This window comes from Ambystoma mexicanum, chromosome 6p (assembly GCF_040938575.1).
Source record: "Ambystoma mexicanum isolate Mex_15411 chromosome 6p, UKY_AmexF1_1, whole genome shotgun sequence".
Lineage (NCBI taxonomy): Eukaryota > Metazoa > Chordata > Amphibia > Caudata > Ambystomatidae > Ambystoma > Ambystoma mexicanum.
The window spans coordinates 1,473,653,202-1,473,675,778 of NC_090935.1; the positions used below are offsets into that span (position 1 = coordinate 1,473,653,202).

At 44.9% G+C, this 22,577-nt stretch overlaps 1 protein-coding gene across 1 annotated transcript in view; it reads left to right on the plus strand.

The window, feature by feature from the left end:
* Nucleotides 1–22,577, plus strand: part of LOC138510558 (serine/threonine-protein kinase MRCK beta-like) — a 2,015,755-nt gene that overhangs the window by 422,785 nt on the left and 1,570,393 nt on the right. The window contains exon 7 of the mRNA XM_069626316.1: nt 6,631–6,746. Within this exon, the coding sequence (XP_069482417.1) occupies nt 6,631–6,746 (116 nt within the window). The remainder of the gene's footprint in view (nt 1–6,630; nt 6,747–22,577) is intronic.

A 22,577-nucleotide genomic window follows, 5' to 3' on the forward strand; every position in this document is an offset into this window, starting at 1 on the left:
ACTGGGGGTAGGGTGGGAAGTGGTAGAGAGTGGGGGCAGGATGGGTGGGGTAGAGAGAGAGTGGGGGTAGAGAGGATGGAGGATTGGGTGGGAGTAGAGTGAGTGCAGGTAGGGTGGGTGAGGATAGAGAGAGTGGGGATCGGGTGGGTGGGGTAGAGAGAGTGGGGGCAGTGTGGATAGTGGGGGTGGAGAGAGTGGGGGGAGGGTGGGTGAGGGCCGTTGAGAGTGGTGGTAGGGTGGGCGGGGTAGAGAGAGTAGCACTAGGGTGAGTGGGTGGGGGTAGGGAGAGTGTGGCTAGAGTGGGTGGGGGTAGAGAGAGTGGGGGTAGGAGTAGAGTGAGTGGGAGTAGGGTGGGTGGGTGTACAGAGATTGGGAGTAGGGAGGGTGGGGGTAGATGAAGTCATGGTAGGGAGGGTGGGGTAGAGAGAGTGGGGGCAGGTTGGGTGATGGGATAGAGAGAGTGGGGGCTTGGGTAGAGGGAGGCAGTAGGGTAGGTGGCGGTGGATAGTGGAGGTAGGGTTTGTGGGCATTGAGAGAATGGGGGTATGGTGAGTGGGTGTAGAAAGAGCGGGATTGGGTGGGTGAATTGGGGTAGAGAGTGGGGGTGTGGTTGAGAGAGTAGGGGTAGGGTAGAGAGTGGGGGTTGGGTGGGGTAGAGAGTTGGTGCTGCATGGATGAGGTAGAGAGAGTGGGGTAGGGTGGGTGGTAGAGAGAGGGGATACGGTAGGGTGGGGTTAGAGTGAGTGGGGGTACAGTAGGGTGTGTTAGAGAGATTGGGAGTAGGGTAGTTAGGCACAGGAGATAGGTAAGATGTTTCTCTCACAGCCTTTGCTGCATGCTGAAGAGATACCCATGCAGAGAGACACAGGCAAGCTGAGAACAGTGAGGTGTAGCTGGGCACAGAGCTGTAACTCAGGACACAGTGGGCTGGAAGCAGTGCTTGCAGCCCTGGGGTAGGCGTAGGCGTGCCACCGCTCTGCCCTGACAGCCTTGCACGGTATCTTTAAAAAAACTCATACAAAAAGATTGTCTCTGAAAGTAGTCTAAAAATCGCACAATTGTATGTGAAATAGCCCAAAACAGCCCAAGAAGGCAAATCACTACGCAGCTGGGACATAGAAAGATCACCTGACTTGCTTCTTACAAAGCTGCGAATTAGAGCAAATCTTGTTACGCAGATCCTCATTGAGCAGTATGGTGGAGCAGTTTGAGAAAATAAATTTGAGTGAGTTAGCCATTTCATTCCGTGACAATACTGGTTGCCATTTCCTTCTGTCTCTCTTTTGTAACAATGGTTTTGGCTTGCACCACAAAAATTCACCAAAGCCAAAAAACACAAACTCTTGCATGACGACCAGGCCAGCACTGTCCATTCTGTGCCACAAATCCATTACAGCATCTATACTGGACGACTAATCATTGCTAGCAAATGGCGACCACCTATCTGCTGCTTTTGCTACAGCTGACCACCACATTCTTCTTAACCACCTCTAGGATGTTGGCATCCAAGACTGCTCCACCCTGGCTAACGTAATTTCTCTTCGACAGAATCCAAATCATCGCCCTCCTCCACTTGGTCCCGTGGAGTTACCACGTGATTACAAGTGGTGGTAGCATGGTGTAATGCCACGTTGTTGGTGGAATTACCCACGGTGGAATTGCCGAAGAGTAAATCTGCCAATTTACAGCGCTAACATGGAGAATTCAACTCCAGCAACAAGCTGGAAGTGAATCCACCACTTTTCTTCCAAAATCAGTGGATTTACTGCATGGTAATTCCGCGGGCAACAAATCTGCCAAAACCTATAATTTGGCAGTGTGGGGAAAATGGCAGTAATTGCATTACCACCGTAATAGTGGTAGTCATGGAATGACCACCAATTTTTTCCTGCACTGCCAAACTTGTAGTGAGGCCCAAAGTCTGTTGTTTTAGACACATTAGTCCATGTCTAAATGTGCTACAGTCCCTAATCCAAAGAGTACTTGTACATTAATAAAATAGCTTGCTTTCATCCAAACATTTATTGCATGGACTTCAATAAAAGGAAATCATTTGCAATCGACCAATGACCGGGGTCACAAATATAACGTTTGTCTTTATTGTGACATCACAAAGGTATCACATTTATGGCAGTGTGTGATTGATTTTGCATCCATCTATCAAAGAATAACTATTTGTTAGCTAGACATTTTAGTAAGGCTGACAGTCATTATGAATTGTACTTTACTGTCAGTTAATAATTCAGTTCCATGTTGGTTTACTATGATTTTGCCAGAGGGGAATTTAGGATGACATACCATTGTTACTATCTATATAGTCCCCCTAACGGCTTGCCAGATAGGTATAATTCTGACCATATACCTTTCAGTATTTGTCTGAGGTGTACAATTAATTAAACACTGTCTTTCTCCAACTAAAGTACAATAGGGTCAAGCAGTCTCTTCATCGTTGGGAGTCATATGGATGATGCAGGCTGTGTTTTTGTCTCTTGACGATCACAACACCAGCATCCCATGTATGTCTCCTACTGCAAACATGCACAGCTTTTCCAATTTGACAATGGCTTGTCAGTAACGTAGTTAATGTCATGCATACTTCCTCAGAAATATCCAGGAACACTCTGCATCATGTGACAAGAGCCACGGGCTTCAGCTCCACATTTGGTTGATTTATCAATTGCCTCTAGCTAGTCCCTGATAATTCTAGCTAGTCACATGTAAAAATGAGCTTAAAACACATACCTAATTGTACTGCGTTTTAGATGAGGGAAATCGGTTTGACCTCCCCACATTCACAGCTTCACTTTTTGTCACCCATCATATGTCCAATGCCCTTGTTCCAGTGGTCCCTGGCCTTTTAAACGAATTAGCTTTTGCCACAAAGCTGACAGGAATCAGTAGGAGGTAGGCGCAGAAGTATGGGTGTTAAAATCATACTAGGGATCATTATATAAGTAGGACATCCAAGGAAGATGCAATGGGCAACAGGAGGGTTTCTCCTTGTGTTCAAACAGTAAGACTGTGTGTTTAGTAACTCTCAATCCAGGGTCCCTTTTCGGAGTATGATGACCAATTCAAATCACTCAGTCTTTGGAGTTTAGGTGTCCACGCATTTCTTCCTTTGCACACTGTTCTGTGGATTCATGTCCTATGCTTTACATCCTCAACTTGTTCTGGGAGACACTTTGCTTGGGTCCCAATGCCACACATGCCCCTGAACATTAGACATGGACACCTCCATATCCTGATGGCTTCCACTTACCACCTCCTGGGGACTTCTACCTACCATGTCCGGATGATGTCCACCAACCACCTACTGATGACTTCTCCCTACCACTGCCTGATGAATCTTCTTCCCATTTCCTCTCCAGCATACTCCCTTTCCCTCACTTGTCTCTCCATCCCCCCATAGTCTTCCTCAAGAATCGTGAATTCTGTCCAAACACCCACCACAGTTACCCTCTCCAACACCCACATTTCGCCTTGCTGGGACATGCTCCCCTGGGGCCAGTCAGGGTGTAAGGGCCAGTACATATGTATCATATAGTACTGCTGACATGTGTTTGTTTACTGTGGCATTGCTCCCCTCCCTCTTGTGTGGCATATATCTTAGAGCGAGATTCACGCAGAGGCAGGACAGCTGAAAGAACCCCTGAACCACCCCCACACCTTTTAATCCCTTACTCCCACCTCTGTATATTTATTGTTCGGTAATCTTTTCGGTAAAATATGTTAATTATATATTTTTTCGGTAACATCACTGGATACCGTTTGCGAGGCCCTATACTATGCATTGCTGTTATTGGAGTAGTACGGATCTTAAGCTATCTGATTGAATGTCCCCATGGGAGCTACGTTTGCCCCAGACATAGCCAATCGCTATATGGCCAGTATGAAACAGACCATATCTATTTGGATTCCAATCCCTTCAAGATCCATATTCTGATCTGGCGTTGATATATTGATGACGTGCCCCTTATTTGGACAGGGTCGGCAAAAGAACTCATGCTCTTTCATGGATGCATGAATGCCACAACAGACACATCAAGTTCACGATCCATAATCTGATTTCCTAGACCTACACTTCTATAGGCCCGGTACAGAAATCAAGACAGAACTGTTCTGCAAGAAAACAGACCGAAATAGTCTCCTCCATTTTTCTAGTCACTATCCCACAGGACTAAAATATAACCTTCTGTACGGTCAGTTCCTGAGGATCCAGGGAAACTGTACGGATACGACCAAGTGGCTTTAATCATACACAGACATCCACAGGGAATCCGCACGCTCAGAAGATTCTGCCGTGCCCCTTTCCTCCTTTTGTCAGCTAAGAGGACCTGTACATGCTGCCAGGACGGTATCACATTAGCATAACTGGCTCGCACTCCCTGATCAGCCTGGTAGTTGTATACCCATTGCGGGCCGCTCAACATTCTGTATGCCACACATAGATGCCACGCACACAGCACTTTAGCTATGAGAAGGAAGTGCCTATCCTCTATACATCCAAGATTTTATAGATACGCACGTATCTTTCTGCCGCCACGACGCTAGTACTTCACATGCTTATCACATCTAGGCAGCTATCAGCACTGTGGGCTATGCACACAGCACTTTTTTTCAATAAAGTGAATGCTCAGTCCTTCATTTGCAAGAGATCTTTACCCATACGCATTTGTATGCCACCACCAAGCTCAATCACACCAGCCAGGTGTCATGACCACTGTGAGGGGGCACAAGTTGTGCCACAAGCAGGCTCCCACCAGAACCCTGAGGGCCTTAAAACCACTGCAAAAGGGCTCGTGGAGCCAGGCTCATATGTAGGAAGGAAGGGCTGTTCAAACTAGCTCCCATTTATGTACATGGGCCTTTCAATCCAACATGGAAGCACCCACACAGCCTAGTTCTAAGAACCAAGCCATGCGGTCTAGTGTTTTGGGTGTGGCAGGCCTGGAGCTACTTTCCCTGGTACTACTTTACCTGGGCTATATAAACTACACCCTGACTCCAGAACACGCTTCGCGTTATTCTGCAACCAGCAGCGTGACGCTCACCGTGCCCAGCTTCTGGTCTTCAGCATCTTCCTGTAATCCTGCAAGAACAAGAACAAGATTATTCTGTTTTACCTGAGAAAACACCATCCAGCACTCAACATCTCAACTGGGCTGCAATCTGTGGAAACCGAAAGAAGAAGAAACATCACTCACCTGTGAGCACTAGCTTAAGGACTTCCGGCGAACCGCCACCACAGCTGCTGCTCGAACACTGCGACTTCCATCAGTCTTACCTGAATTCCATTGCGCGATTGCTGCGCTTCCATCCGGAGCACCACAGCAACATCACCAAAGGAAAAGAGACATATTCAGGTTCGCTTTCAATATTAAACAACTGCACAGCACTGTACTTACCTTAACGGATTCTGGGGGCCTGTTTTTCATCGCGCTCTCATCCACTCGCAGCACCAGAGCGGGTGCACTAACACACAGGTGTCCTTCAGCCCACAGGACAAATGTGTGCAAAGCTAAGATGCCAAGTAATTTCTCTAATTTGAAACACAAGCCTGAACAATTAAGCAGGTGATATAGTCTCCATGAAATTCAAAATTGAGTGACTAACTTTTCAGTTTTGATATACGACCTGTAAATGTGATGCATTTATTAATATTCAATATATACAATATGGAATGTGCTATTTCTTCTTTTTCTTTAGACACCTATTATTGACTATTCATGATTAATCCTCCTGACGAACCACTATGTGTCAAGTGGGGAAACACATGGTGAGGACCTTATAAAATTCAAGGCACAGTTTTCATTGAATCACAGCAAAATAGAAATCTATGATTCAAATAAAAACTACAATTTGGCAAGTTTACTTTGTTAGTGCAAATTGGATTCCTACTTCTTTCTTATATAACTTTCTATATTGGCCAGTTTCAATATTTGGATATTCCAACTTGCAGACAACAAGATTGCATTTACTTAAGTATATCATCAGGACTCGCCAATGGTTGTGTCGAGACTGCAGTTTCCTTACAAACACACTGACTATCTGGAGTAATGAACATGAACCTGAAAAGTGAATGAGTTGATGTATGGAACTAATACCATCCAGCAACAGTTGTATTTTTTATTTTAACTGATTCTGTTGTTGTGTGACCATCCTTCTATTTTTCTGCCTTTCTTTCATTCTTTTCCATTTTTCCTTATTTTTGTTATCTAAGTGTGATTTAGCCGGTCAGATAGCAAAGTGAGCTAAGCCCTCGCCCCTGATATCTGTGCACAGCCTGCTGTGGCAGGTTCGAACTCTACCAGGATCAACTCAGCCTTTCATCCTTCGTGGTTGATAAATGGGTTCCCCTCTCTGGGATAATAATGTCTTCTGCTATTTAAGCACTCTGAGACGTATGGGTGTGTAGCGCTATATAAGTAAAACATTATTAATATATCCGCAAAAGCCATTGAGCTGAATCCTGAATCAAAGACATAAAAAACTCAAATTATACTCTGTGAATATGTTTGAAAAAATCCTACAATCAGAATTTTAAGAACATAAGCCCTACTTGCCAATATTAAACTTACTGCTTGTCCAGTTTCTCACTTCATGTTTGGTGTGCTCTGTCTTTCACAGCCAAGCAAATCTTAGAGAAAATGAAGAGGGACATTTTGGAAAGGATGCAACAGACTGGACAGCTTAACGTGACGGTTCAGCAAATTGACCATTTGAAGAAAATAATGGAAAACAGAGTAAGATCCCATATGTTCAATCCACTACCTACTACGATAGTTACTGTAAATCTCAAATCGAAAAAGAGGTACAAAAGAAATGTATTTATTTAACACCATGGCAAAGCACCACAATGGTCAACATATAACAGAAGTACCCTTGGAGTGATGTTGTTCAACTGAACATGAAGAACTTAGTAAAATAATATAAAACTTGCATAACATCTCCCTTTAAGCAACAGAAAAGAAACACTAAGGGATTCATTTTGAGTTTGACTGCATTTCCTTTAGAAATACTGCCACACTCAAATATTGTTACTGCATGTGGTCAGCAGCCCGAAAGCACGTTCTCTGAAGACCCTAGTCAGGGTGTGGGCATTATTGTCTACTGCCTCATGCACTGTTGCAGGATTATGACAATGCTATTATGTGGAACTGGGTGCACGTTTTGGTAGGCTATGATCCCCCTCAGTTTTGGTGGGTATTGCAGGTCACCTTGCGTGTTATGCAGCACCAATTGGGGTGGTGATCTAGCACAGTAGTCGGGTATTGTATATGCCATTTACATTACTTTGCAATCCTTTATTTTGTTTTGTACTTTTCTTCCGAAATCCTTCCTTTTCTTCCACTTGCAACAGGTTTGCTATACAGTTAAATACCTAAGATCCAGGTCTGTCGCCCTCTATGGGATTCCATGTATCCCGGCAGGGTGCTGTTCCATAGTACTATCGCATCATGGATGGAGCACTGGAAATGGCACAGCATTAGCTCACTATCAAGTCTCTCACGCAGCGCATTCGTATGTTCATCCTGTGCTGCTGTTTCTAGTTCCGGAACATTTGCTCTGAAGCATGGTGGGTTATCAAAGGCACATGGGTGCACTGCAAAGCTGCAATGATGTTTGGAAAATGTCCAATGCTGTAGTCACGTCCTTTGGTGGCATTCATATCTGCTGGGTTGGTAGGCAGGAAGATGTGCTGGTGTGCATTCTGAATTAGCGTAGCATGTGTTCCAGGATTCCAGAAAATGTCGGCTCGAACATACCATGCAGCATGTCAACATGTCAACAGTGTACTGAATTGTGGTGGTGGCAAATCAATGCTGCAAGGACACCAGCTTCGACTGGGGGGGATGAGAAAAAGGCACTAAGTCTCACAATTAAGGTATCTCCCATTTAGTTAGATGACCATTGAAAGCCTCATTGTCTTCGGAATAAAAGATAGTCTCTCAGAGTACTCCGACCCTAGCACAGTAAGTCTGGATCATTTTGTAGTATTTAAATATGCCATTTGGTGTTATTGACTTGATTTCGAAGAGACATGGCATTGTCCCAACCTATCCCCTAATTATTTGCCTTATCGTTGATAATAATGGATTTTAGAAAGATTACTGGTTTCCCACCAAGGAATGGGTTTGATGGCCCCTGTTCCCCCAAAGAAGATCACCTGTGTCCTATCAGAATTCAATTCCAACCATTTGTCAAACATCCATTCTATAATTGTATTGAAACAATTGGCAAAAGAAGTCAATTGGGCAGCGTTACCATCTGTGGGGAGATAGATTTGGGTATCATCCGCACAGGAATGGCATTCCTGCCCAATGGAGTTAATGAGATAGAGGAGGGTATTACATAAAGACCAGAAGAGCTGAGATCCCTGGAGAACACAGCAGGACTCACATTTAGCCTAGTGTTAGTAGCCGCCCATGGTGACCCCTGAGGACTGATCTGACCGAGGAGAACCAGCATAAGGCTGAAAGGTTTATTCTTGTGACCTCCAATAATGTTATTGTCCAAGGTATTGAATGCCACTGGAAGATCTAACGAGACCAGAAGACACACCTTGCACCTCTCGTCGAAGCTGGGATCCTACACCTCCAACTCAGACTCTTCACTGAGGCGGGGTCTAGACCCAACCTTCAGATGACTGTAAGTTGATAGCCAGCAAGAAATGTAGCTGGGAAACGACTACACTTTCCAATACTTGAGCAATAGAGGAAAATAGTAATACGATTTGAAATGTGCTAGTGTAGACTAGGACTTTCCTACAATTGCATAGACTGGTGAAAGCTTGCTTCATCAGTGTGGGTAGAGGTGGGAATGTTATTTTTTTGAATTATTGGTATTAATGAGGCATAAAGACATGGCTGCACTGTTGCAGCCTGTTATTAATATTTCGTAGGTGTTTCCTGTGAGATTTCAAGGTCACAACCCCAAAACATGTATATTTTCACCTTCAGGCAGTTTCAGACCAGAATGGAAGTCTTCAAGCACACTCATTTAGTGTTCTCTAAGGAAACTGACTCCATGATGACATCGTTGCAGACCTTGTGATGTGCTCTCAACCTTTGTGTCAATGTGGCAGATGCATTTTTTCTAATAGTATGTCACCTAAGCAAATATTTATGCAATAATAACACATGTTGAAATCAGAGATTGCACGGTTGGAGGCTCTGTTTAAATGCGTAACCTATCAAGCTTGGGAGCCGCTGTGTACTCCCCCAAGCTACACAGGGGATGTTAGGGAGAATTCTCCAGAATGGCTAATTTCCCTTACCTATTGAGTCCCTCAGCAGCTTTGCTGGATTTCTGGGATTTTTATTTTCACCTGGTAAGAGTGTGAGCCTTTGTTTCCCACTCTTACATGTATTTTTAGCTATGTGTTGTACATTTTGATGGGTTCATGGACTGTGGAGCCTCACATACTCCATAGGCATCATCTTTTTACTGTGTGCCACACAGCACCTTTAGTGCAGTGACACAGTGTTGTCTTTTTCAGACTTCCCACTCTAAAACTCCATTTTCTGGGGCTGGCTACTGTCCCCCAGAACATGTAGAGTCACCACTGGATCAAGCGAACTGAAGAGAAGCTGAAGGAAGAGGACCACTACCATGACTGAATCTGCCAGTGAAGCCCTGCTGCGGGTCCGAATCTATAAACTTCGACAACAGGGAAGATCTGCAAGGAATCTTCTCCTCTTGAGCTGGTGGGACCAACCAGTTCGCCAAACTCCAAGTCAGGCCTCCCTCTCCTGGTCGAATTTGCTGTGCACAGCTACAGTGAACCGGATAGCCAGGAGGACCGGACCCTCCTTGGGTTTTAAGGAGCACAATTTTTATTTGTCGTTTTGCTCCGCTGCTGGTTTCTTCCCTGAGCAGTGCAGGACCCTTCAGTCTTCCTCCTTCGTGTCAGTCCGACAGTCGCTTCAGGAACTGTGAGCCTGCAGGATCGGCCAGGAACGTCTGCCTCAGCTACAGCATTCTGCTGCTCTAAAGGTACTGTGCTAACCCGGTTGTTCCTTCCGTCTGACCGCAGTGAAAGTGTTTGAAATCTTTCGCCAATCCGAGAGCTTGTCCTTCGCTATTCTTTAAAATAACTTTTCTCCTGACCAACTTCGTTTCGAACTCTTGGCAAAGACTTAAACGCGAACTACTCTGAACTGTGTAATCCTTTGCAAAGACTCTGGTCAATTGACTTTGGCTCAGGCCTCTTGATTTGATTTCCTCACTGTAGTTCCCTTTTCTAGATTGCCCTGCCCACTTACTTGTTGGTGCTGCTTGATTGTGAATAACCTTGTCTTTCCCTTCCTTTTTAAATTACTTGAGTGCCATTTTGCTCACACTTCATTTTGAGCTTAACTTGTCCAGAATCTATTGGGTGGTGTGTAGTATATTAAGACTGTTTTATAAATTATGTGTAATAAATGTATATTCTTTTACTCAGAAACCTTGAGTCAGTGTTTGCTTGAACCGTAGTAACTGTCCTTTGTGTAACTATTGATACTGCTCACTTTACTCTTGAGATAAGTCTGGCTGCTCAGCCATCACTACCACTTTACAGTGTAGTACAGACTTGTACCAAAGGTGAATTTCTACTGTCACTTGTAGTCTTAATTGTGTGTGGTTTTCCCAAAGGGTAATGCATATGATTCTGCCTAACACTGGTGGCAGCGGTGGGATCAAGCACAGTGATTACACTTAGAGTGCTGCTATTACCTTGTATCAACTAACTACAAGGCTAACAATCACTAAAAAGCTATTTTAATCATGTCTGATATGGAAAAGTACAGTCAGGAGACCCTCCTTAGTTACACTGTAGATTATCTGAAAAGATATGTGTATAGATAGGAATCTCTCTGTTAAAGGCAAAAAGTCAGAATTAATTGAAAGGTTGTTAGAGAAACAAAGTCTGAAGAGTGGTTCTGGAATACCTAACCCTCCAGCAAATGTGGAATGATGAGGATGATAATGTGTCTGTTATTATGGATGAGTTAGATGAGGCAGATGTGTCCCACAATGTAGGCCTTACTGCTCCTCCTCCTGTTCATCAACCTCAACCTTTGTCCACTGGGACCCCACCAGGTCCTACACTCAGTCCTCAATTCATTGCTTTGGAAAAGATGAGGCTTGAAATGGAATTTAAACATATAAATGCCCAAACTGAAAAAAAGCATCAAGACCTTAAGCTCAGAGAAATGGAGCTGGACCATGTCTTAGAAATGAAAAAGTTGTCTTTGGGAAATGCTTCTCTCCCAGAGTCTTCGAGGTCTTCCAGTCCTAAGAGACCCTTTATGCCTAAGGAAATTGTTGGTATGTATGAGGCTAAGCTTGATATTTTGGATTGGTTGGCAATGTTTGAATATAACCATGGGATTCAAGACATTAAAGGGAATCAGTTGCTTCCTTGGCTCTTCTCTAGGCTACCAACTGTTGCATCTGATGTTGTGATGGAGTTAGGGGAGGTGGATAGGATGGATTACGAGTGTGTGAAGCTAGCTTTAATTGCTAGATTTGGGAAGACCCCTTCCCAGTATCTTAAGAGGTTTAGGATCCTCGAAAAGCATGATGGTACCCCTTGGGCTACCTGGGTATGTGAATGTTTGAAAAACTTAGATGGTTGGGTTAAGGGTTACAGAGTAAACACTTATGAAGGTATGAGAAATCTTGTTATGTTGGAGTCAATTTATGATGCTTGCTCTCCTGAGCTCAGACAGCACTTGGCTGAGTCTAAGGAGATAGATCCTAAGAAATTAGCTAAGGCTGCTGATTTATGGGTTGCCAACAGGGCTACTCACAAGGATTCTGGGGCAACTCAGAAGACGGATGAGGGAAAGCAGCCAAAGAAAGATAACAAGGAGAATTCTAATACCTCCAATCCAAAAGAGGGCCCCAAACAGCAACATAAGGGTAAACCACAAGGGAAGCCTAATCAGGGTAGTGTACCATCTGGGCCCAAACCAGATGGAGGTCAGCGCAAGCCCCCATTCATCAAAACATTTGGGAAATGTTATGTTTGTGGGTCAACTGACCATGTGAAAAGGGATCACAGATGTAAGGGTAAACCTTCAGGGGTCCACACTGTCTCCTTAGCCTTCTCCCCAGAGGAGGAAGTACCTATGGCAAGTGGAAACTTTCACCTACTGGCTGATGAACCCATTAGAGTCTCAGCTTGTGTTTCTTTAGTGTCCCTGGGCTTGTGGGAACAACAGAATTTAGATGCCTATAATTCCATCCAAGATAATACTAAAGAGTATTATAAAGATAGTGTTCTTGTGAATGGCCAGGACACCCCTGCCATCAGAGACACTGGAGCCAGCATAATTGTGGTTGATGAAACATTTTTCAAGGTGGAGGATGTTGCTAAGGCACCCAAACGCCTATCCAAGTTAGCTGGAGTCCCTGTGCAAATGCTTCCCCAGTTACCAGCTCTCATCCAGTGTAATGTTATGACTGTCAAAATACCTGTTAGTGTGCAGAGTGAAGTGCCAGGGAGAGTCCTGTTGGGCAATGACTTAAAAACTCTTGGAGTTGTGTCCAGCACCCCCAGGCCTCCCAGTTAAATGAAACAGGCGCTCACTAGGCCTGCAAGGGAGGGGACCTTGAGAGGCTCTCCAGAGGAGTTGGTAGAGGAAACTATCACTCTCAGTCCACAGGAGTTGCTCACTTCTCTTTCTGGAAAGAAAGAGGCAAAGGAGAAACCCAAGACCTCCAAGAAAAAGATAGATAGCACCTCTGTGCTACCAACCAGGACATCCCAAAGATTGTCCAAAGTCACACCTGTGACTCCTCCGCCTGCTGACGCTGAGTGTGAGGTACAACCCTGTGTGGTTGATCCAGTCTCTGAAGTCAGATCTGGAAGAAGACATTGTTTTAGTTGGAGATATGGATCCTGTTGACCATCCTGAGCGACAGTCTTTATTGGCAGAAGGTGGACCCAACTGAGCAGACTTCAGCAGAGGACAAAGAGAGTGTCCTACTCTTGAAGGTCTTCGACAGCAGGCATCTTCTCAACTTGATGGGCAAGAAGTTAGAAAGCATAGGTTGAGCTGGGAAGATGGCCTCTTCTACAGTGAACCGACTGAGTTTATCCCTGGGGACTGAAAAAGACTTGTAGTCCCCCTAGAAAACAGACTCCAGTTCCTACAGTTGGCCCATGAGATACCCTTGGCTGGTCATTTGAGTTTCAAAAAGACCAAGGAAAGGCTCTCCTTATACTTCTACTGGCCTATGATGGGTTCAGAATTTGACAAATTCTGTAGGAGCTGTCACACTTGCCACACCTATGGCAAGAGTGGAGCCAAGAATGTGGCACCCCTGGTGCCTCTCCCAGTGGTGGGAGTTCTTTTTGAGAGGGAGGGCATCGACATTGTTGGTCCCCTTGACCCTCCCACATCTTCAGGGAACAGGTTCATCCTGGTTGTAGTAGACCATTCTACTAGGTATCCTGAAGCAATACCTATGAGGACTGCTACGGCTCAGGCTGTGGCTAAGGCTCTACTTGGTATTTTTAGCAGAGTAGGGTTTCCTAAGGAAGTGATATCCGACAGGGGATCCAATTTTATGTCCCACTACATGCAAGCCATTTGGAAAAACTGTGGTGTCACTTACAAGCTCTCTACAGCCTATCATCCACATACAAATGGACTAGTAGAGAGGTTTAATCGTACTATGAAGAGCATGATAGGTGCTTTAGAGAACCCCTTAAAAGAAAGTGGGACCTTCTACTGTGATGCCTTCTCTTTGCTTATAGAGAAGTCCCTCAAAAGGGAGTTGGTTACAGTCCCTTTGAACTTCTCTATGGCCATCCAGTCAGAGGTCCATTGACCCTGATCAAGGATGGGTTGGAGAGTGCTCTTTCCCCCAAGCCAGTCAGAGTGACTGACTATGTGATAGGTCTCCGGAGGAGAATGTCACACACGATGGCAGAAGCTAGTGAAAACTTAAAAGCAGGTAGGCGCTGGTCAAACATTGGCATGACCACAAGGCCAGCATGGTTGAGTTTACTCAAGACCAGCGTGTACTAGTTATGGTGCCAACAAGGTAGAGGGCCTTGCAGGACAAATGGATAGGACCCTTCAAGGTTGTGGGCATACTTGGAGAGGTGAACTATCTGGTAGACTTAGGCAGACCTAAGGAGGCTCCCAGAGTCTTTCACACCAACTGTTTGAAGGCATATGTCTCCAGACCAGAAGTGGGAGCTTTGCTTCTAGCTTCAGCTCAAGAGGAGGAGGAGAGTGAACCTCTACCTGACCTTCTCAGAGTTCTCTGAACTGTGTAATCCTTTGCAAAGACTCTGGTCAATTGACTTTGGCTCAGGCCTCTTGATTTGATTTCCTCACTGTAGTTCCCTTTTCTAGATTGCCCTGCCCACTTACTTGTTGGTGCTGCTTGATTGTGAATAACCTTGTCTTTCCCTCCCTTTTTAAATTACTTGAGTGCCATTTTGCTCACACTTCATTTTGAGCTTAACTTGTCCAGAATCTATTGGGTGGTGTGTAGTATATTAAGACTGTTTTATAAATTATGTGTAATAAATGTATATTCTTTTACTCAGAAACCTTGAGTCAGTGTTTGCTTGAACCGTAGTAACTGTCCTTTGTGTAACTATTGATACTGCTCACTTTACTCTTGAGATAAGTCTGGCTGCTCAGCCATCACTACCACTTTACAGTGTAGTACAGACTTGTACCAAAGGTGAATTTCTACTGTCACTTGTAGTCTTAATTGTGTGTGGTTTTCCCAAAGGGTAATGCATATGATTCTGCCTAACACTGGTGGCAGCAGTGGGATCAAGCACAGTGATTACACTTAGAGTGCTGCTATTACCTTGTATCAACTAACTACAAGGCTAACAATCACTAAAAAGCTATTTTAATCATGTCTGATATGGAAAAGTACAGTCAGGAGACCCTCCTTAGTTACACTGTAGATTATCTGAAAAGATATGTGTATAGATAGGAATCTCTCTGTTAAAGGCAAAAAGTCAGAATTAATTGAAAGGTTGTTAGAGAAACAAAGTCTGAAGAGTGGTTCTGGAATACCTAACCCTCCAGCAAATGTGGAATGATGAGGATGATAATGTGTCTGTTATTATGGATGAGTTAGATGAGGCAGATGTGTCCCACAATGTAGGCCTTACTGCTCCTCTACCTGTTCATCAACCTCAACCTTTGTCCACTGGGACCCCACCAGGTCCTACACTCAGTCCTCAATTCATTGCTTTGGAAAAGATGAGGCTTGAAATGGAATTTAAACATATAAATGCCCAAACTGAAAAAAAGCATCAAGACCTTAAGCTCAGAGAAATGGAGCTGGACCATGCCTTAGAAATGAAAAAGTTGTCTTTGGGAAATGCTTCTCTCCCAGAGTCTTCGAGGTCTTCCAGTCCTAAGAGACCCTTTATGCCTAAGGAAATTGTTGGTATGTATGAGGCTAAGCTTGATATTTTGGATTGGTTGGCAATGTTTGAATATAACCATGGGATTCAAGACATTAAAGGGAATCAGTTGCTTCCTTGGCTCTTCTCTAGGCTACCAACTGTTGCATCTGATGTTGTGATGGAGTTGGGGGAGGTGGATAGGATGGATTACGAGTGTGTGAAGCTAGCTTTAATTGCTAGATTTGGGAAGACCCCTTCCCAGTATCTTAAGAGGTTTAGGATCCTCGAAAAGCATGATGGTACCCCTTGGGCTACCTGGGTATGTGAATGTTTGAAAAACTTAGATGGTTGGGTTAAGGGTTACAGAGTAAACACTTATGAAGGTATGAGAAATCTTGTTATGTTGGAGTCAATTTATGATGCTTGCTCTCCTGAGCTCAGACAGCACTTGGCTGAGTCTAAGGAGATAGATCCTAAGAAATTAGCTAAGGCTGCTGATTTATGGGTTGCCAACAGGGCTACTCACAAGGATTCTGGGGCAACTCAGAAGACGGATGAGGGAAAGCAGCCAAAGAAAGATAACAAGGAGAATTCTAATACCTCCAATCCAAAAGAGGGCCCCAAACAGCAACATAAGGGTAAACCACAAGGGAAGCCTAATCAGGTTAGTGTACCATCTGGGCCCAAACCAGATGGAGGTCAGCACAAGCCCCCATTCATCAAAACATTTGGGAAATGTTATGTTTGTGGGTCAACTGACCATGTGAAAAGGGATCGCAGATGTAAGGGTAAACCTTCAGGGGTCCACACTGTCTCCTTAGCCTTCTCCCCAGAGGAGGCAGTACCTATGGCAAGTGGAAACTTTCACCTACTGGCTGATGAACCCATTAGAGTCTCAGCTAGTGTTTCTTTAGTGTCCCTGGGCTTGTGGGAACAACAGAATTTAGATGCCTATAATTCCATCCCAGATAATACTAAAGAGTATTATAAAGATAGTGTTCTTGTGAATGGCCAGGACACCCCTGCCATCAGAGACACTGGAGCCAGCATAATTGTGGTTGATGAAACATTTTTCAAGGTGGAGGATGTTGCTAAGGCACCCAAACGCCTAACCAAGTTAGCTGGAGTCCCTGTGCAAATGCTTCCCCAGTTACCAGCTCTCATCCAGTGTAATGTTATGACTGTCAAAATACCTGTTAGTGTGCAGAGTGAAGTGCCAGGGAGAGTCCTGTTGGGCAATGACTTAAAAACTCTTGGAGTTGTGTCCAGCACCCCCAGGCCTCCCAGTTAAAGGAAACAGGCGCTCACTAGGCCTGCAAGGGAGGGGACCTTGAGAGGCTCTCCAGAGGAGTTGGTAGAGGAAACTATCACTCTCAGTCCACAGGAGTTGCTCACTTCTCTTTCTGGAAAGAAAGAGGCAAAGGAGAAACCCAAGACCTCCAAGAAAAAGATAGATAGCACCTCTGTGCTACCAACCAGGACATCCCAAAGATTGTCCAAAGTCACACCTGTGACTCCTCCGCCTGCTGACGCTGAGTGTGAGGTACAACCCTGTGTGGTTGATCCAGTCTCTGAAGTCAGATCTGGAAGAAGACATTGTTTTAGTTGGAGATATGGATCCTGTTGACCATCCTGAGCGACAGTCTTTATTGGCAGAAGGTGGACCCAACTGAGCAGACTTCAGCAGAGGACAAAGAGAGTGTCCTACTCTTGAAGGTCTTCGACAGCAGGCATCTTCTCAACTTGATGGGCAAGAAGTTAGAAAGCATAGGTTGAGCTGGGAAGATGGCCTCTTCTACAGTGAACCGACTGAGTTTATCCCTGGGGACTGAAAAAGACTTGTAGTCCCCCTAGAAAACAGACTCCAGTTCCTACAGTTGGCCCATGAGATACCCTTGGCTGGTCATTTGAGTTTCAAAAAGACCAAGGAAAGGCTCTCCTTATACTTCTACTGGCCTATGATGGGTTCAGAATTTGACAAATTCTGTAGGAGCTGTCACACTTGCCACACCTATGGCAAGAGTGGAGCCAAGAATGTGGCACCCCTGGTGCCTCTCCCAGTGGTGGGAGTTCTTTTTGAGAGGGAGGGCATCGACATTGTTGGTCCCCTTGACCCTCCCACATCTTCAGGGAACAGGTTCATCCTGGTTGTAGTAGACCATTCTACTAGGTATCCTGAAGCAATACCTATGAGGACTGCTACGGCTCAGGCTGTGGCTAAGGCTCTACTTGGTATTTTTAGCAGAGTAGGGTTTCCTAAGGAAGTGATATCCGACAGGGGATCCAATTTTATGTCCCACTACATGCAAGCCATTTGGAAAAACTGTGGTGTCACTTACAAGCTCTCTACAGCCTATCATCCACATACAAATGGACTAGTAGAGAGGTTTAATCGTACTATGAAGAGCATGATAGGTGCTTTAGAGAACCCCTTAAAAGAAAGTGGGACCTTCTACTGCGATGCCTTCTCTTTGCTTATAGAGAAGTCCCTCAAAAGGGAGTTGGTTACAGTCCCTTTGAACTTCTCTATGGCCATCCAGTCAGAGGTCCATTGACCCTGATCAAGGATGGGTTGGAGAGTGCTCTTTCCCCCAAGCCAGTCAGAGTGACTGACTATGTGATAGGTCTCCGGAGGAGAATGTCACACACGATGGCAGAAGCTAGTGAAAACTTAAAAGCAGGTAGGCGCTGGTCAAACATTGGCATGACCACAAGGCCAGCATGGTTGAGTTTACTCAAGACCAGCGTGTACTAGTTATGGTGCCAACAAGGTAGAGGGCCTTGCAGGACAAATGGATAGGACCCTTCAAGGTTGTGGGCATACTTGGAGAGGTGAACTATCTGGTAGACTTAGGCAGACCTAAGGAGGCTCCCAGAGTCTTTCACACCAACTGTTTGAAGGCATATGTCTCCAGACCAGAAGTGGGAGCTTTGCTTCTAGCTTCAGCTCAAGAGGAGGAGGAGAGTGAACCTCTACCTGACCTTCTCAGAGGCCAACCTTTAGTGGAGAACATAGAAGGAGGTAAACTCTCTTCTAATCTGATATCTGAACAGCAGGAGGAGTGCAAAGTTCTGTTGAATCAGTTTTCCTCCCTGTTTTCACTTTCACCAGGCTTGACCCCTTGGGGCCAGCATGATATTCTCACTGGTGACTGTTTACCTGTGAAAAGCAGAGGTTACAGAATGTCAGAACATGTGAGATCCCACATCAAAGGAGAGGTCAACAATATGCTTGATCTTGGGGTTATATAGCCATCTACAAGTCCATGGTCTAGTCCAGTTGTTCTAGTACCAAAGGCAGGATCCAAGGAGTTGAGATTCTGTGTGGACTATAGAGCTCTAAATGCACTCACTAAGACTGCTGCCCATCCTTTGCCAAGGACATATGAACTGGTGGATAAACTTGGTGTAGCCAACAGACCATGCCAAGGAGAAAACTGCATTCTCCACCCCAGTAGGCCTCTACCAGTTTAAGGTTATGCCTTTTGGACTAAAGAATGCACCTGCTACATTCCAAAGGATGGTCAATCAAGTTCTGAACGGGATGGAGGAACTCTGCATGGCATACTTGGATGACATTGCAGTTTTTAGCCCTAGTTGGAAAGAACATGTTGATCACTTGGGATATGTTTTGCAGGCTCTTGAGCAGTCCCATCTGACCATAAAGGCAAGCAAATGTCAAATTGGTCAGAGCAAAGTGGTCTACCGCGGTCATGAGGTAGGAGGAGGTGAAATAAGGCCATTGCCTAGCAAAGTACAAGCTGTACACAACTGGGCCACCCCTAGTACTCAAACCCAAGTGAGAGTCTTCATAGGTCTCACTGGGTACTACAGGAATTTAATTGAGAACTATGGGACTATAGCTTCTCCTTTGAATGTAGTCTCCTCTGCAGAATTCCCTAAAAAGGTTAGATGGAATGAGGAGTGCACTCAAGCCTTTGAAAACCTGAAGAAAGCCCTTTGTCAAGCTCCAGTCCTAAGAGCTCCTGATTACCACCAACCCTTCATTGTGCAGACAGATGCATCCAATACAGGTATGGGTGCAGTCCTTAGTCAACTGGATTAGAAAGGTAGAGAGCACCCCATTTGCTTCATCAGTACTAAACTGAAGGAACCAGAAACAAGATGGGCAACCATACAGCGTGAATGTGTTGCCATTGTGTGGTCTCTGAAGAAGTTTAGACCATACTTGTATGGATCTACTTTTGTGATTCAGACAGACCACCAACCCTTGAGATGGTTAATGCAAATGAAAGGGGAGAACCCAAAACTTCTAAGTTGGTCAATCTGCCTGCAAGGGTTTGATTTCACCATTGAGCACAGGTCAGGATGTCACCACCAAAATGCTGATGGTCTCTCTAGGATGTTTATAACCGACTAGAGTGAAGAGATTCATCTAGGAGTGAATTAAATCCTCCCGTCCCTTAGTCTGGGGTGGGGGGGGGGGGCGAGTGTTAGGAAGAATTCTCCAGAATGGCTAATTTCCCTTACCCACTGAGTCCCTCAGCAGCTTTGCTGGATTTCTGGGATTTTTTTTTCCACCTGGTAAGAGTGAGAGCCTTTTTTTCCCACTCTAACATGTGTTTTTGGCTATGTGTTGTACCTTTTTATGTGTTCATGGACTGTGGAGACTCACCTACTCCATAAGCATCTTCTTTTTACTGTGTGTCAAACAGCACCTTTAGTGCAGTGACACAGGGTTGTCTTTTTCAGACTTCCCACTCTAAAACTCACTTTTCTGGGGCTGACTATTGTCCCCCAGAACATGTAGAGTTGCCACTGGATCGAGATAACTGAAGAGAAGCTGAAAGAAGAGGACGACTACCACGACTGAATCTCCCGGTGAAGCCCTGCTGCGGGTCCGAATCTCCAAACTTCGACGACAGGGAAGATCTGCAAGGTATCTTCTCCCCTTCCGCTGGTGGGACCAACCAGTTCGCCAAACTCCAAGTCAGGCCTCTCTCTCCTGGTCAAATTTGCTGTGCAAAGCTACAGTGAACCGGATAGCCAGGAGGACTGGACCCTGCTTGGGTTTTAAGGAGCGCACCTTTTATTCGTCGTTTTGCTCTGCTGCTGTTTTCTTCCAGGAGCAGTGCAGGACCCTCCAGTCTTCCTCCTTTGTGTCAGTCCGACAGTCGCTTCAGGAACCGTGAGCCTGCAGGATCTGCCAGGAATGTCTGCCTCAGCTACAGCATTCTTCAACTCTAAAGGTACTGTGCTAACCCGGTTGTTCGTTCCGTCCGACCGCAGTGAAAGTGCTTGAAATCTTTCACCAATCCGAGGGCTTGTCCTTCTCTATTCTTTAAAGTAACTTTTCTCCCGACCAACTTCGTTTCGAACTCTTGGCAAAGACTTAACCGCCAACTACTCTGAACTGTGTGATCCTCTGCAAAGACTCTGGTCAATTGATTTTGGCACAGGCCTCTTGATTTGATTTCCTCACCGTAGTTGCCTTTTCTAGATTGCCCTGCCTACTTACTTGTTGGTGCTGCTGAATTTTGAATAATCTTGTCTTTCCCTCCCTTTTTAAATTACTGGAGTACCATTTTGCTCACACTTCATTTTGAGCTTAACTTGTCCAGAATCTACTGGGTGGTGTGTAGTATATTAAGAGTGCTTTTACTTAGTGAACTGTTTTATAAATGATGTGTAAATAAATGTATATTCTTTTACTCAGAAACCTTGAGTCAGTGTTTGCTTGAACCATAGTAATTGCTGTCCTTTGTGTAACTATTGATACTATTGATACTGCTCACTTTACTCTTGAGATAACTCTGGCTGCTCAGCCATCGCTACCACTATACTGTGTAGTACAGGCTTATACCAAAGGTGAATTTGTACTGTCACTTGTAGTCTTAATTGTGTGTGGTGTTCCCAAAGGGTACTGCATATGATTCTGCCTAACAGGGGAAAACAAACCTAAGCTCACTGAGTAGCAAAGCACAGCAAATTGCATGTAAATGTACGATTAGGGCAGCCATTAGTCAGCCTTGGGACCTCTGTGATAGGGCAGAGAAATTACACCTATGACACAAGAGTAATGTGGTTATCAAAGCTGAATTGATTACATGTTTGTTTAGGGGAGGAATTAGACAGTATGCCTATAGATGCTAATGCAATATCTACAAACAATAGGGATATTTCAGAGGCAAACAGTGTCAGGAATGGATTAAAGGAAAGGGAGGGACAGTTTCACGTGACCATTACCTTCATAGATGAGTGTCCTAATCATAAAGTTTGTAACCTATTCTTCAAAGCCATTGGCCCTCCTTGGGTCACACTATTTTACAAACAACGTTCAAAGATGTGCCAACTAAAAATTCCAAATCGTAATCTTAATGAGTCTCTTAGCCTCGTGCCTACCCTAATATCCCAACACAAATGTTCCAAAGTTTGGCCAACAAAAGAATTAAAATCCTAATTTCAAGTGTGCAGTTATATTCTAATAACAAAAAAAATACTTTCTTCTTAGAAGTCTTTTCCAGGGTTTGTTCAGCCTTGACCTGCTCTCTGTCTTCCTGATTTCACATCGTCTTGCAGGACTTTTTACCAGCTGCCCAGCACTCACAGGTTCCTTCTCTCAGACCACCACAACCTCAGGTTTGTAGTTAGTTTCGTGCAACACACGTTGTAAACAGGTTTCTCCGAATTCTCTGAAGTTCTCTCACAGACCTTGGTTCTATTCAGCACTCAACTCACTTCAGCAGTCACTTGTTCAGGGTCCTCTTCAAGCAGACAATATTATGTCACACTCCTTCCCTAGGTCTCTTCTCTCTAGGACATACCTCAAAGTCAGGCCTCCTCTTTGGCTCAGGAACCATTTTGCTGTTCTTCTTTTCTCTCAGCAGCAACTGCCTCTGTGGGGCAGCTCTTTCCAAAGTGACTGCTGCAGATTGGTCAGGATATGAGCCACCTCTCTATGTAGGCAGTTCCCTCCATTTCCAGGGATTGTGTAGAAGCGTGCCAGCTTCCTTCCAAGTTTTACTCCAAGCTAGACTACTGCTTCCCAATTAGCAGGTTCCTTGTGTATCCAGGGATGGTGTCACGACTCGCTCCCTTCGCTCCCATTCCCGCCACTTGGGGGTATGTTTTGGGGTTTATTCCGTAGTGGACATTTCCTCCAAACCTAATGCTACAGTGCAGTGATGAATTAGGAGCGCTGAAACCTTATTTTCCAAGTTACTTCCCTTCCGGA